The sequence below is a fragment of the Hyaena hyaena genome, unplaced genomic scaffold, assembly GCF_003009895.1.
Source record: "Hyaena hyaena isolate Hyena2069 unplaced genomic scaffold, ASM300989v1 scaffold_9, whole genome shotgun sequence".
NCBI lineage: Eukaryota > Metazoa > Chordata > Mammalia > Carnivora > Hyaenidae > Hyaena > Hyaena hyaena.
The window spans coordinates 1,961,650-1,976,560 of NW_024080641.1; the positions used below are offsets into that span (position 1 = coordinate 1,961,650).

Here is a 14,911-nt window from a genome sequence, read left to right on the forward strand (position 1 = left end):
GTTCTCGAAAGGCTCTCCTCCTTTCTCGGAAGCTCTACCCCTTGACGCCGCATTTCCTGCCTTTTAGGCGAAAGGAAAGCGGAGGATTTCAAAGAGAACTACAATTCCCTGCAGGCAGGTGGAAAATGAGGCAACTTCCGCGGGCCTCTCGGGCCCCTTCGCCTCACGGCTGTTGTAGTTTTCCCATTTATTTTTTCCCCCAAGAAGTGGCTGCCAGTTACAGATCAGTCGGTAGCTGTTGGTCATCTTATACGTTTCTAATATATAAGCCGAGAGAGAGAGAGAGTGAGAGAGCGACCCTGTGGTGCTGGCTCTCTCGGGTCCCTTTAAGGAGCATCTGCATGCCGTTCCAATTCAGAACCCCCGAGCAGGGTTGCCTGGCTGCAGCTGGAGGCCAGGGGTCATTACTTTGTTGGTGAGGCTTGAATGTGAAAAGCCTCTCTGCAGGGAAGAGGAGAGGAGTTTCCAGGATCCCAGGCAGGTGGGTGCTGGAGGTCTGGAGTCCCTGGGGGTCCAGGGTCCTACGTTCCTATGCCTGAGTATAGAAGAGTTAGCTATTTGGGGGAGAGAGAACCGGATTCCTGGGCCCCCGAAAGTAATGCAAGCTGCAAACAGGCTGCTGGGTCCCTGGAATTCGGGCTGCCTGCGTCCAGGAGAAGATTCAAAGCATACGATCGGGTGTTAGAGGACAGACAGAGTCCGCTGGGACGTTTGATCTGTGTCCTGACGCCTCAGTCTTGCTTCTCCAGGATGTCTCAGGAGAATGACACATGGAAGAAAGAGTGAGTGGGGAGAGCAGGGTGGGCAGGGATGGGGAAATGGGGGTGCAGGAGGAACTCAAAGTGTGATTATGCCCACACCCATTCAACTCTGGCTTCATACCCATGTTGGCCAGTTCGTTCGGCACCATCAGCCTAGCAGTAAGGGGCCGGGGGGCCTGGACTCCTGAGTCCTGACAAGGAGGGGCCTGGGATCTCTGACTCCTGGATTCCAGACAGGCCAATGCTGGGGAAAAAGTTTCGGAACTTTTCTGTGACCTCACAAGTGCTCAGAACCCCAAGTTTGGGTGGGAGAAGGAAGGGAAGGAGAGGCTCTTGGGCAGTTCGCGAGGGCAGGGAGGGGGATGTTGGGATGGGAGGGGGTTAGGGAAGGAAGCGATGGGGCGGGGCGGGGGGGGGGGAGGTATTGCCCTGCTTGCTGTCACCATGAGCCTGCACCTCTCTCAGGCTTCTGGGGGATGAGCCGGCCGCCATGAGGCTCCAGAAGCTGGAACAGCAGGTACTATGCCCGGGAGTCCTGCCCACCCTCTTCCCTTGTCCATAGCTTCCAGGAGCACCACCCCCAGGACTCGCTCCGGGACTCCTGGCCCCCTTTCTTTGGCTCCCTCCAAGCCTCAAGTGTGCAATTGGGAAATGAGAAAATAGGAAGTTGGGATCGTAAACAAGCAAACCTTGGTGACGAGAATCCCAAATTTCTAAGGAATGAAGGTTCTGGGGGGCAGGACTGCTGGGGTCCTGCGGGAGGACTCCTGGATCTGAGGAAGGAGGGGCTGAGGCGCTGAGAGTCTGGATTCCTGGACTCTCCTTCCCACGCATGCCTCCCCTTGCCTCAGGCCCTTATTCACCCCTGTCTTCCTGTCCGGTTCCTGGCCCCCACCCCTCACCCCCTTTCCACCCCTGCAGCGGAGGCTTTTTGAGAAGAAGCAGCGGCGGAAGCGCCAAGAGCCCCTCATGGTTCAGGCCAATCCCGACGCTTCTCTGCGGCCCCGGGGACCATGGCGGCGGGAGGAGCGCATTGCAGGTGACAGCGGTGAGGGAAAGTTCTCAGTGGACGGCAGGAGCCTAGGTCTGGAGGGAGGGGTCTGTGGGAACTTGGGATGGGGCCGAGCGGAATCCAGAAGAGCCCAGTGCAGGACCCTTGGGGACCCAGGAGCAGGACCAGTGTGAGCTCAGCGGCGCGAAAGCAAGAGCGCGGGGGCGGGGCTTGGTCCGTCTGGGAGGTGAGGCCGGAGAGACTCTCTTGATTGGGCTTCTTGGAGTTCGGGGGCGGGGCCTGGAAAAGCCCTAAGGACTCGATTCCTCCGTCAGGAGAGAATGAAGGCTGGAATTAAACAAAGCGTGGGGATAATTTAGAGACCGAGAGCCCCCTGTGGGATTGTGGGCCCCCACAGTCTGCAACAATTTAGCCGCAGGGCTGTGCTTGCTTGAGCCTTAGGATGGAGTTTGCGTTCTGAATGGGTCTCAGGGGTTTGGATGGTCAATCAAGGACGGTACCTGGGAGTCTGTGAGGAAGCAGATCTTCGCAGAGGGATGGAATTTGTACATCGTGTTAATGGGCCCCGCTGCCCCTTTTCCCAGGCCTTGGGAACCCTTTCCTCCAAGAGAACGTGCCAGAGGCACATCTGCGCTCTGGTGTTCACAGTGCCCTGGGTATCGTGATCTGCGGTGGAGATGGCAGCGGCGAGCGTGGCCCATTGGCTTCGCCGACAGAAGCAGGTAATCTCGAGTCCTTGGACCTCCTATAGCCCAGAACTACACTCCCACCAGAATTCAGGACTCTGGAACCTCCAACTTTCTCTCGAAAGGACCCAGGAGTCCAGCCCACCCTGGGTTTTGTCATCCCTCACACCAGAATCTGGGTCCTGAAACTCCTTCTCCAACACTCAGGAACCTGAATCTCCAGGCTCCCCTCCCCCTGCCCTGCCCAGCCATCCTGGTCTCTAGTCCCTTCTCCTTCTCCTGGCTACCAGAGAGTTCCGATCCGGAGTTGGAGGAAGTGTCCGTGGAGGATGTTCCCGCTTCTCCACCTCCTCACAAAGAGCCTCTGGGGACTCGACGCAGGGGTTGGCCACCCCGCAAACGATCTGGTAATTTCGGGGACACTGGGTGAAATCCTCTTCCCCTCTTTGTAACAGCTTTATTGAAATATATTCCACGTACCATACAATTCGTTCATTAACAGTTTACAATCCCATGCTTTTTGGTATATTTACAGAGATGAGCAACCATCGCCACATTCAATTGTAGAAGATTAGCATTATCCCAAAAGAAACCCTGTACCTTTTTTGCAGTGACATCCCCTACCCCCCAACATACACACCTCATACCTCCAGCCCTAAGCAACCACTAATCTATCCCTTTAGATCTGCCTATTCTGGACATTCCATTTAAATCGAATAAGATAGTATATGATCTTTGGCTTCTTTTGCGTAGCATGTTTTTAATGTTCATTTAGGCTGTAGCATTATCAGTACTTTATTACTTTTTATTTCTTAATGATATTGTATCACAGTTCCTTCTCTTCTCATGACATGACCAATGATCCAATAGCAGGACTCCTTTTGAAAAGAAATTTTAATGTTTGTTTGTTTGTTTTGAGAAAGAGAGAGAGAGTACGAGCAGGGAAAGGGCAGAAAGAGAAGGAGACATAGAATCTGAAGTGGGCTCCAGGCTCCAACCCGTGGACCTTGAGATCATGACCTGAGCCAAAGTCGGAGGCTTCATTGACTGAGCCACACGGGCGCCCCAATAATTATCGTCCCAAACTTCATTCCTCTGCCCCTTTTTAGCTCCCAGTCTCTCTGAGGTGGTCTTTGGGAGAAGGGAAACCGAGGACTCTAACCCCTCTCTGTCCTTAGATCCAGGGTAGTTAGAGGCTTCTCAGCCAGTGTACATGGGGGAGGAAGAGGATATGGAAAGTGAGTGTGCTGGGTAATACGAAGAGGCCAGAAACCCAGGATATCTGGCCTTTTCCAGGTGACCTTGTCCCGAGTTCCTGGGATCCAGGTGTCCTGAGCCAAGTCTCATGGCTTCTTCCACCCCTTAGGGGCCAGTGCACAGGAAGAGAGCAAATCCCAGGATGTTGGAGATGAATATGAGGCACCCAGTCCAGGACCAAACCCTGGAATGGATGGTGACGGGGGACGTGGAGACTTGGCCTCCAAAGAGGTGGGAGGTGGCACAGACGCTCAGGAGATAGCAGAAAGGCTAACCTGGGACTCGAGAGTGGGTGGGCGTAAAACTCTGCAGCCCAGTCAGAGGCCCTTTTTACTGGTGGGTGGAACCTGTTATGATTGGGCTAGTAGTTCTCTGTGTACCATTTACGAACCCAATCTAGAGGATTTAAATTTGTGTAAGCACATACATTAAAATCCAGCCCACCAAAACGCAGCGAGCTTTGGAGAGAGAGGGTGAAACAGTGATAGAGAAGAGCCAATTGGCACTCGCTTTTGATGGAAGTAAGTTAAGTAGTTTCAATTGGGTGGATCTGGGCCGTATTATATGTTACTAGACCGAATCATCACTGGTTTTAACTGAACGGACAGTGCTTTCAAAAGGATTCTCCTAGCGGTTGATCGAGTGGGCGTGGCTTCAGAGGGACGTTATTAGTGGTAACCAATGAACAGATGCTGAGGGCTAGGCTGGGTGGGCCCCTTGGAGGTACTGGCCAATCAGCAGGTGGCCAAGATGCTTGGCCAGTAGGCAGAGGACGTGATTGAGGGAGGGCGTAACCCTGAGCTGGCATGGCCAATCACTAGTTGTCAGGTCTGGGGTGGGGGCGGGTCTCAGCTCTGTCCCCTGAATTTGAATTTGGCGCGTGGGCTAGGGCGAAGACTCGCAAGAGAAACAAGAGGAGTCGCAGTCTACCGTGAACTCCCCAGGAGCGGCCGAAGAGGAGGTGTCAGGGACCCCGGAAGGCGAGAGCGGCGCAGACAGCAGTGGTGTAGGGAGCTCGTCCCGCTCGCCTCCCCGCGCCCCAGGCCCTCGACTGGGAGAAGACATGGAAGCGTATGTGCTGCGGCCGGCGCTGCGCGGCCGCACAGTGCAGTGCCGCATCAGCCGCGACAAGCGCGGGGTAGACAAGGGCATGTTCCCTTTCTACTATCTCTACCTGGAGGCGGCCGACGGCCGGAAGGTGCGGTCTGACAGCCTCTTGATTAAGCTCCACCTCCCAGGGGCAAGTCCCGCCCCTTTCTGAGCGAGGTCAGGACTTAAACGGTTCCAGGTCTTGCTCTCGTTGAGCTAGGACTTGTGAAGTCCAACGCCAAGCCCCGTCCTTCATAGAACTAGGCTCCTTTCTCAGTGGCCCTAACCAACCTCATAACTAAGCCTCGTGCACTCTTGAGATGAGCCCGCCCATCTCAAAGTCAGGGTCCAAAACTCCACCCCTTACATACTCTCTCGAGGTATTAGCCCCATTGTGTCTGTCCAAGTCTGTCCCCTTATTGAACCTTCTTATCTATCAGCGCCCCCGCCCCCATTCCTTGGATAAGCCCCGCCCCCCGGAACCAAGCCCCTCCCCTAGAGCCAGGCCTTGTCCCTCGCAAGCTGGCCAGTTCCCACACCGTGTGGTGGTCTCTTTCAAGGCACTCTCCCAAAAAGAGGCTTTCTCCTTTCTCAGTAGTGCCAGACTTTTCCCCGATAAAATGCCTACCAAAGTCCAAGTGAGGCTCTTCCGTAATCTCCAAAGCCACCCAGCCTTGCCACAGTTAGGCTCCCCTCTGCCTGTGCTCAGTCCTGACCCAGGACCCAATAGCGGAAGGGATATTAAGACGTGAAACGCCCCTTCTGGACCTAGCTGATGACTTCCTTCAGTGAGAGCCACATCTCCTGGCAAGTCTCGAGATGCTTATTGCTCCATTACCCTCTCCTCTGTCTTGGGGACATGGCGTTTCCTTGTCTTGGACCCCTGACCCTAGCCAGATACCAGAAATTGATTCTGATGGGCTGTTCTTCCTACCCACAGCACTTCCTCCTGGCTGGGCGCAAGAGAAAACGGAGCAAAACCTCTAATTACCTCATTTCCCTGGACCCCACAGACCTGTCTCGGGATGGGGACAACTTTGTGGGTAAAGTCAGGTGGGCAGAACCCTGATATGTGTGAAAAACGGGTGTCGGGGGGAATGGCAGCAGTGACGGGGGACGAGTGAACTACATTTCCCAGAAGTCTACAGAGCACAATTTCCACCTGTTCTAGGACCTTTTGCCTTACAGACTGATGGATTCTGTATTTCTTCAGGTGGTAGCCCCAGGGTGGTTGGAAATAGGACCAGGGCTTTGGAGCAGAGATTGACATTTAGGACATTTGACTTCTGGGGGTGCCTGGGTGGCTCAGTCTGTTAAACGCCGGAGTCTTGATTTCGGCTCAGGTCCTGATCCCATGGTTGGTGAGATTGAGCGTGAAGTCAGGCTCTGTGCTGACAATGCGAAGCCTGCTTGGGATTCTCTCTCTCTCTTTCTCTCTCTCTCAAAATAAATAAACTAAAAAAAAACTAAAAAAGACATTTGACTTCTGGAGAGGCAAGGAGGGGTGGGACTCCTTAATTCCTGTGGGAGAGGGCTGTAATGTATGTATGTAATGTAATGCATGCATTCTTGCATCTTTGGGGGAAGAATGTTCCTAAAAAGCTAAGGCAGGGGGCTGACAGTCATGGCTTATCAAAGAAACAAAGGGGCTGGGACTGTGGATACACGAACACTAAACTTAAGTCTCAAGTAGAGGGTTAATTGGAAGAGTTGATGACAGTGGGAAAGCACTCAAGGTGCAGCAAAACAGTAATTATTATTTTTACTCTGACCACCCCGCTCCTGGAGCAGATCTAATGTCCTGGGCACCAAGTTCACCATCTTTGACAATGGGGTGAATCCTGAGAGGAAGAATTTTGTCCCGGAGACCGCTCGGATCAGAGAGGAGCTGGGGGCTGTGTGCTATGTGAGTTTCCAGGAGACGAGAGAATGAAGCAGGACGGGAGGGAGGGAGAAAGAGCCAGGCCAACCTGAGCATAATTCCCGCAGGAGACCAACGTATTGGGATTCCGAGGGCCCCGGAAAATGACTGTGATCATTCCAGGAATCGATGCCCAGAACCAGAGAATCATCGTGCAGCCACAAAACGTGAGTGGGCTAAGGTTGAGAATCCCTGGGTCAGTGCGAGAGGAAAGTCTGGGGGACCGCCCATAGGTCCTAAGGAAGAAGGGGGAGGGTCATGGTTTGCAGAAGGTCATATGTGAAGCCAGAGGGACTTTGTTACACTTCTATGTTTCCCAAGGGAGCGAGACTAGAGACTCAAAAATCTGCATCCGGAGGAAAAGGCTCGTTGGTGGTAGGTTAGCCACGCCCCCTACGGTATCTTCTAGGAACAAGAGTCACTACTGAGTCGCCTCCAACGAGGATCTAGCCAGGGACTGGTCCTGCTGCAAAACAAAGCCCCATCGTGGAGCGACGAGAGCGGCGCCTACGTACTCAATTTTCACGGTCGGGTCACTCGGGCCTCGGTCAAGAACTTCCAGATTGTGCATCCAGATGACCGTGAGCTCCTAAGAACCGGTTTACCTGGGCGGGGCCGTAAAGGGGCGGGGCGGGGGCGGTTGGAGGGTGGCATGAGCGGACATGAACTACTCCTCCCATCAGCACTTGAGCGTTTTTCTAAGCAGGGGCGGCTCCTCGCTGTTGCAAAGCCTATTGGGAAATGCAGTTTTTTTAATGTAGTTTTTTAAACGCCCCTCCGAGGGTTTCTGGTCTTAACGGGCGTGCCGCGCAGCCTTTGGGTAGTTCTGGAAGTTCAGAGGACCGCGGAAAGGAGTTGAGGGGTGCGGCTGGGCTTAGATCCTGACCTCGTTCTCAACTAACTACTTCATGCTCCTCGTCCTCAGCTAACTACCTTGTGCTCCAGTTTGGCCGCGTGGCCCCCGACACGTTCACCATGGACTTCCGCTTCCCGCTTTGCCCTCTCCAAGCCTTTGCCATCTGCTTGTCCAGCTTCGATGGGAAGCTGGCATGTGAGTAATCCAATGAAATACCATACCCTCATCAGCTTCCGTGCCTGCTCATTGGGAGGAAGGGCCTCAGCATGACTTCTTTTGCACCACCTTACAATTAACCAACACCTCGTGTGCTGCCTGGATGCCCAGTTGTGTGATTCAGGGAGTGGGCTTTTCACCAGCACCTGCTTTCCTGGGACTCACATTCCTGGGAGATGGGTCTTAAACCACAAAAAACCCAAATGCTCCTCTGCAACGAAGGAGAAAAGCTCCATAGAAGGGAAAAGTGTAGGCACAGGTCAGCTGGGTCAGATCAAGGTATCCTGAATATACCGTGATTTTTCTTTTTCTTTTTTAAATTGTTTTAATGTTTTATTTATTTCTGAGAGAGAGAGAGCACGCAAGCTTGGGAAGGGTCAGAGAGAGAGGGAGACATAGAATCCAAAACAGGCTCCAGCCTCTGAGCGAGCCCCATGCAGGGCTCGAACCCACCAACCATGAGATCATGACCTGAGCCGAAGTTGGACGCTTAACCAACTGAGCCACCCAGGTGCCCCGAAAATACCATGATTTTTCATACCACATCTGAAGAATCACAAGGAGCTAGTGCCAGAGGGGTCAGGGGTGGAACATCAGGCAGTAGTCACAGCTTCTACAAAGGTCTTAAAGTGGAAAGGGACTTGAACAAATGGAAGAGTAGTGTGGGAGGAGCCTGAGGAACCAGTGGAGAGTGGCCAGGGGCAGAGGCCAGACAAGAGACAGGACATTTAACTGCTGGACAGAACTTACAAGGTCAGAAAAGACTTCTAAGTTGGAGATGTAAATTTGAATCAAGACATGCATGGGTGAGAGTGAGAATAATTAAAATATTTTTTAAGTTTATCAAAATACATATTGTTTTGAGAGAAAGCACAAGCAGAGGAGAGGTAGAGTGGGAGGGAGAGAATCCCAAGCAGGCTTCGCACTGTCAGCAGAGAGCCTGATGAGGGGCTTCAACCCAGGAACTGTGAGATCATGACCTGAGCCGAAATCAGGAGTCCTATGCTTAACTGACTGAGCCACCCAGGTGCCCCTGTTTTGAAAGGGAAAGAGTGAGTGCACAGGTGCGCAAGATGGAGCATGAACAGGAGGGGCAGAAAGCACGCGAGAGAATCCCAAGCAGACTTCATTGCCAGCACGCAGCCCAACATGGGGCTCGATCTTATGAACCGGGAGATCATGACCTGAATTGAGTCATTTGCTTAACCTACTGAGCCAGCCAGGCGCCTGTGGCAAGGACTGTCTTAAATATGAACTCCTTGGAGTGTGTGGCTGGCTCAGTTATTGGAGGGTGCGACTCTTTTTTTTTAATTTTTTTTTTAACATTTTTATTTATTTATTTCTAGGAGAGAAAGCGAGCGACAGCGTGAGCAGGGGAGGGTCAGAGAGAGAGAGAGTCACAGACTGAAACAGGCTCCAGGCTCTGAGCTGGCAGTCAGCACAGAGCCCGACGCGGGGCTTGAACCCACGAACCGTGAGATCATGACCCAAGCGAAAGTCGGACGCTTAACCAACTAAGCCACCCAGGTGCCCCTGGAGGGTGCGACTCTTGATCTCAAGGTTGAGTTCAAGCCCCACATTGGGTATAGGAATTACTTAAAATCAGTAAGAACTCCTTTGAGGCCTTACAATCCTATAACGTATATGCTATTGTTAGTCACATTTTATAAGTAAGAAAACAATCTTTTGAACAGGGCTTATAAATGTGAAATTGGATAGCTGAGAGCCTTAAGCAATTCACCATTTAAATGACTAGTAGGGGGGATGGGTATATTCCAGGGAGGCACGGAAGACTAGAAATGAAGCGTTTTGTTAAGTGTTTATTTTTGAGAGAAACAGACAGACAGAAAGTGACTGGGAGAGGGGAAGAGAGGGAAGAAGACCGAATCCGAAGCAGGCTCCAGGCTCTGAGCTGTCAGCACAGAGCCTGACATGGGGCTCGAACTCACAGCAAGATCATGACCTGAGCCAAAGTGAGATGCTTAACCCACAGAGCCACCTAGGTGGCCCTGAACCTTTTTTTTTTTAATATTTTTATTTACTTCTAGGAGAGAGCGAGAGACAGCGTGAGCAGGGGAGGGTCAGAGAGAGAGGGAGATACAGACTCTGAAATAGGCTCCAGGCTCTGAGCTGGCAGTCAGCACAGAGCCCGACGCGAGGCTCGAACCCATGAACCGAGAGATCATGACCTAAGCGAAAGTCGGACGCTTAACCAACTAAGCCACCCAGGTGCCCCCCCCTTTTTTTTGAGATCAGTGAGTCCAACTCCTAACCCCCTTGGGGAGATAACCGTCCCAAATTTATTTGAGAGAGAGAGAGAACCAGTGGGGGAGAGGCAGAGAGAGACAGAAGATTCGAAGCAGGCTCCGTGCCAACAGCACAGAGCCCGATGCTGTGCTTAAACTCACAAACCGTGAGATCATGACCCGAGCCAAAGTCAGACCTTAACCGACTGAGCCACCCAGGCGCCCCTGTCCCAAGTTTAATAAAATTTAGGCAGCTGCCAAAGAAAAATTAACAAGACCCACCAGCCCCTTAGTTCAACAGAAGCAGCAGCAAATTTGTGTGATGACAGGAAATACAAGTTTATTCTCTACCAAGTACTCTCCTTAATCCTGAGCATAGTGGATACAGTCAGTTCAGATACGTATAGTGACAAGGACATGGCTTGCTACAAATAAAGTTTATTTGTTATATAAAACAATATACAAAATAATAAATAAATAATATAAACATGAAACTACATGATCTTAGCCACGCCTCCCACTGAGGTCCAGGCCAGGAGACAGGGACAGGGGGGCGAAGGAAGATGGCCTATAAGGGCTCAGGAGTGTGGCCTGGATGGAGGGTGATGGTAAGATCTGGGTAGGAGTGGGTGTGACGGCCAGAGGAGGCGGAGGGTTCCCGAGGCGGGCCCAGGCTCTGGCCCGGGCAGCAGGGGTGAGACAGGGGCCCAGCTGCTCCTGGGCCTGGGCAATGCGACGGGCAAAGCGACTTCGATCTCGGGCGAGCTGTTCCCAGGGTCCCCGGCGGGCGGCCCGGGCTGGTCCTGCCCAGACAGCGAGTAGACGGACAGAGACCTTCTCAGAGAAACGTACCTAGAGATGGACCAGCACAGACACAAGACACACGTGTCCACAGGTGGGGGTAGGGGGAGGGCGGGCAGAGAGAGAGAGAGAACCAAACAAATCAGTTACACACGAATGCCTGTGGTCCCATGAGTCACCTGCTAGCCATTCACCCCTCCGGATGCTGCAGGTGGAGGCGGCGGGTTCCCCGGCATTGACAATGAACCGCACCTGCTTCCTCACCTCCCAGGGGCCCAGCCTCTTGCAGAGGATTGCATTACAGTGAACACAGCCCTCCCAGCAGAGTTCACACGCAAGCCTCTGCAACACCCAGGGGACCCGGAAGTTGGGGCGTTCAGCCCCCCCACCTGCAGCCCAGGAGCCCCAGGCAGGAAGTTAAGTTAGCTCCTCCCTAAAACTGGAGAAACTGAGCCCTCAGCACCCACCTTTCTGGCCTTTCCGGGAGTCTCAGGGTCAGGATGCCGGGTGGGGGTTTCTGTGGACTTGAGTCGCCTCTGCAGTCGGACGGGTAGCTGAGGAGGAGCCCAGGGGGGTGGTGGCCTCTCTCCAGGTAAATAGATGGCCACTCGGAAGGGGTGGGGCTCAGCTTCTCCCCGCTCCTCAGCAACTTCCCTTCCCTCCAGGTCCTTTCCCGGCTGACAGCTCCAGCCCCTGAGGAGGGCGCTCTGAGCCTGAAGGGAGGGCCTTGGCGCTGAGTCAGTGGCTTCTGAATCCTCTTCCTCCTCATTCTCATCTTCCTCCTCTGTGTCCTCCCCTGGCCGATACACCCAGGCCCTGATGAAGGCACTTGTGGGTGGGATGGAAGAGGGCCTCTCAGCTTCTCCCTCCTCCTCAGCTGAGTCACTCAACTCATCTTCCTCCTCCTCAGACTCCTCCTCTGTGTCCTCCCCCGGCCGATACACCCAGGCCCTGATGAAGGCATTTGTGGGTGAAATGGAAGAGGGCCTCTCAGCTTCTCCCTCCTCCTCAGCTGCTCCTGAGTCACTGAATTCATCTTCCTCCTCCTCAGACTCCTCCTCTGTGTCCTCCCCTGGCTGATACACCCAGGCCCTGATGAAGGCACTTGTGGGTGAAATGGAAGAGGGCCTCTCAGCTTCTCCCTCCTCCTCAGCTGCTCCTGAGTCACTCACATCGTCTTCCTCCTCCTGAGACTCCTCTCCTGAACCACACTCCCAGGCCCCAGGGTGAAAGCCTGATGATGACGCGGAAATGGAGCTCTTTATGGCTTCTGTATTTTCTGTCTTTTTTTCCTCTGTCACTTGATCTCCTTCCTCCCCAGCACGATACGCCCAAACTTTGGGCCTGGATCCTGGAGATAAAGGGAAAGTAGGTGTTCTGGCAGCTTCTTTGTTTACAGCTTCTCCTTCCTCTGCCTCCTCTCCGGTACAACACTCCCAGGGTGATGGAGGAAAAGAGGAAAATGTGACCATTTCGACTTCAGCAGCCCCTCCTTGCTCAGGCTCTTCCTCCCCAGAAAGGCCCTGCAGCATTCTTTCTGGAAGACTGGGGGACAGGGGAGCAGGCCGGCCATCCACAAATGCACTTCCTTGCTCTTGAGGGACCCTGGTGGTTGTTTGTTCCCCCCCATCCTCTCCATCATCATCATCATCATCATCTGAAAGTCCCCGGGCTTCAAGAAGAGAACGGCTGGCTCTTAGGTCATGGCCGGGCCCCCAGAACCCTCGTCCATCTGTCTCCCCTGGAAAGTGCCTGCCCTCTGGGGCGCGGAGAGTGGCCAGGAAAGTCTTAGCATCTGGCTCCGGACCAGCTTCTCCTTGATCCGCTCTGGCTACTGGTTCTAAGAGCCAGGGTTCCGGAGGGCCTGGGCCCCTCAGGTGGCTCCAGGCCCTGCTGAGAAGGCCCATCAGCGGGGACAGGAGGAAAAAGGGGTGGGAGCCCCTCCAGGGGGCAGACTGGTGGGGCACTTGGCCTGGAGCCATCTGTCTGTGCTGGGACAAAAGGAAAGAAAGGTCAGAAGCCATATAAGGGAGAGCAGGGATGATTGTGAGTCACAGGAACGGAAATAGCAACACAAATAGCAACGTGAGAGTCCCTCCCCCACATTCCTTTCCGATCCCGGCCACTCCCTTCTCCAGCAGAGTACAGGGTTCTCACCTCCGTTCTCGCAGAACGCAGGAGTCTGAGTTCCCAGTTCTCTCATTTTTTTCTTAGACCCAAGACTCCAAGCCCCCAGCCTCTTCTCTCAGACTAAGAAGGCTCAGTTTCCAGAACTGGAAATACAGGGTCTACGTGCGGGGCAAGATTCCCTTGGGGACAAGGTTCTAGTCCCTGTTTCTCTTATCCGTCCCGAGGATTGACAAACCAGGCCCTCATCACCTTCCTCCCTCTGAGACTCAAAAAGTTCCGATCCCTCCCGGCCCCCCCCGCCCCCCCCCCCCCCCGCACGGTTTCATCACTGGGGATTCTGGAGTCTGGCTTCCAGATCCGTGCCCCCGCCAGGTTTAAGGCTCCCAATCCTTTCTCCATCCTAAATCCGAGCCCTGGAGTCCGTCCTGGTCGCACTCGTTCCCAGACGCAGGCGCTCAGGCTCCCAGGGCCACCCTTCCTCGGAACTAACGAGTCCCGGCCTCGAACCCTTCCGTCTAGGCACCCAGAAGTCCACACTCCCTTCTCATTCCTAACGCGGAGTCTGATCCCCAGCCCTCGACCCCTCAGGGCCCAGGCGTTCGGACCCCTCACTCACCGACTCGGGGCTGTGCGTCACCCTGGGGGCAGGAGGGCCGGCTCGGGCTGCCACAAGCGATCGCGGATCCGGATGGCTCGGGAAGCCAGCGCGTTCATCTCGCCCTCCGGTGTCGGGCTCCGGGTCTCCGGTTACCACCTGCTACTGCAATCGCTGTCGTCGCAAAGGGTATCTGGAGTCCAGCACGTACATGTGTATGATCCACAGCTAAGCTATGAACTGACGCAGCCCGAAAGGCTTTTATAGTCCAACGCGGCCGGACGTGCTGACGTCACGGGGAGGCGGGGTTTCGAAACTTGAAAGTTGGAATTCTCGCGGAGATTCCGGGTTCTGTGACGACTTGGGGACGTTTCCCGGCGTGACCACACTCCGAAAGAAACGAGCTGTCAATCAAACGCGTGGCTGGCTTAAGCCGCCGGGCTGCTCTCCCAACTCCTGTTTTTTTTTTTTTCTAATGTTTATTTATTTGAGAGAGAGAGAGAGTAGGGAAGGAGCAGAGAAAGAGGGAGACAGAATTCAAAGCAGGCTGAAGGCACAGAGCCTGACGCGGGGCTCGAACCCACGAACCGTGAGATCATGATCTGATCATGACCTGGGAATGAAGTCACTTGACCAAAGTGGTCACAGCAGAGCCTAGATTGATTGTAAATGAGAACAAGAATGTGAGCACCCTGAAGGCAGGCATTTTACTTTGCTCACTGCTTTTTTTCCCTCGGTGCCTGGCACAGAGTAGGTAGGTGCTCAACAAATATTTGGTGAGTGGATTTTTTTTAAGGTTTAAAAAAACTTATTTATTTCCAGAAAGAGTCGGAGCAGGGGGAGGGGCAGAGAAAAAGGAGAGAATTCCAGTATGGAGGAGCCCAAGCAGGGCTGGAACCCACGAACTGTGAGAGATCATGACCTGAGCCGAAGTCGGACGCTTAACTGACTGAGCCACCCAGGCGCCCCTTTTTAAAATATTTTTGAGAGACAGAGAAAGAGCATGATAGATGTTTGACCGTGGCCACTGGACCCTGCCCTGGCCACAATGCAGGAACCCAGGGTCACTCCCTCCTCCCTGGAAAGCCTGGACCCATCCACTCAAAAGCACACTTCCGGATCCCCGGCCCCATTAACAACTCAGGAGTCCTGACTCCAAGCTCACACCTTTCCAGGCACCCAGAAGCCTGAGCCCCCTCTATTTCCAGGATGCCAGCTCCCTCCAGGGTGCCAGTGACCCAGGTCCTGAGCAGGATGGGCAGGACCAGCCCACTGGGACGCTGGAGTCCAAGCCACAGCTCCTCCTCTCCAAACAGTTAGGAATCCCGGCCCAGCGGGGAC

At 53.9% G+C, this 14,911-nt stretch overlaps 2 protein-coding genes across 5 annotated transcripts; one reads left to right on the forward strand and one right to left on the reverse strand.

The window, feature by feature from the left end:
* The first annotated feature begins 416 nt into the window (after positions 1–416).
* Positions 417–7,811, forward strand: TULP2 (TUB like protein 2). Of its 2 annotated transcripts, XM_039245988.1 has the most exons (13): positions 417–481; positions 616–782; positions 1,227–1,278; positions 1,683–1,800; positions 2,358–2,495; positions 2,750–2,866; positions 3,826–3,947; positions 4,606–4,914; positions 5,746–5,858; positions 6,597–6,711; positions 6,795–6,893; positions 7,136–7,307; positions 7,652–7,811. In XM_039245988.1, the coding sequence occupies exons 2-13, from the start codon at positions 751–753 to the stop codon at positions 7,783–7,785; spliced, it is 1,521 nt and encodes a 506-aa protein (XP_039101919.1). In that variant the 5' UTR covers positions 417–481; positions 616–750; the 3' UTR covers positions 7,786–7,811. The 2 variants fall into 2 exon arrangements, with proteins under 2 accessions (XP_039101919.1, XP_039101925.1); XM_039245994.1 differs by lacking the exon at positions 1,227–1,278.
* Positions 7,812–10,358: 2,547 nt separating this feature from the next.
* Positions 10,359–13,801, reverse strand: PPP1R15A (protein phosphatase 1 regulatory subunit 15A). 3 transcript variants are annotated; one of them, XM_039249477.1, is made up of 4 exons: positions 13,592–13,801; positions 11,853–12,836; positions 11,313–11,717; positions 10,359–10,896 (listed from the first exon to the last, which is right to left on the reverse strand). In XM_039249477.1, the coding sequence occupies exons 2-4, from the start codon at positions 12,825–12,827 to the stop codon at positions 10,549–10,551; spliced, it is 1,728 nt and encodes a 575-aa protein (XP_039105408.1). In that variant the 5' UTR covers positions 12,828–12,836; positions 13,592–13,801; the 3' UTR covers positions 10,359–10,548. The 3 variants fall into 3 exon arrangements, with proteins under 3 accessions (XP_039105408.1, XP_039105400.1, XP_039105393.1); XM_039249469.1 differs by having other exon boundaries at positions 11,313–12,831; XM_039249462.1 differs by having other exon boundaries at positions 11,313–12,836.
* Between the last annotated feature and the right edge of the window lie 1,110 nt (positions 13,802–14,911).

Bases quoted from the DNA above. Each gene is read 5' to 3' on its own strand.
- TULP2 (XM_039245988.1), top strand. From the start codon at position 751: ATGTCTCAGGAGAATGACACATGGAAGAAAGA. The intron at 783-1,226 runs GTGAGTGGGGAG...CACCTCTCTCAG, and splicing joins AATGACACATGGAAGAAAGA to GCTTCTGGGGGATGAGCCGG. The intron at 2,496-2,749 runs GTAATCTCGAGT...CCTGGCTACCAG, and splicing joins GGCTTCGCCGACAGAAGCAG to AGAGTTCCGATCCGGAGTTG.
- PPP1R15A (XM_039249469.1), bottom strand. From the start codon at position 12,827: ATGGCTCCAGGCCAAGTGCCCCACCAGTCTGCCCCCTGGAGGGGCTCC. The intron at 10,897-11,312 runs GTGGGTGCTGAG...GTCCATCTCTAG, and splicing joins CTCCCGGAAAGGCCAGAAAG to GTACGTTTCTCTGAGAAGGT.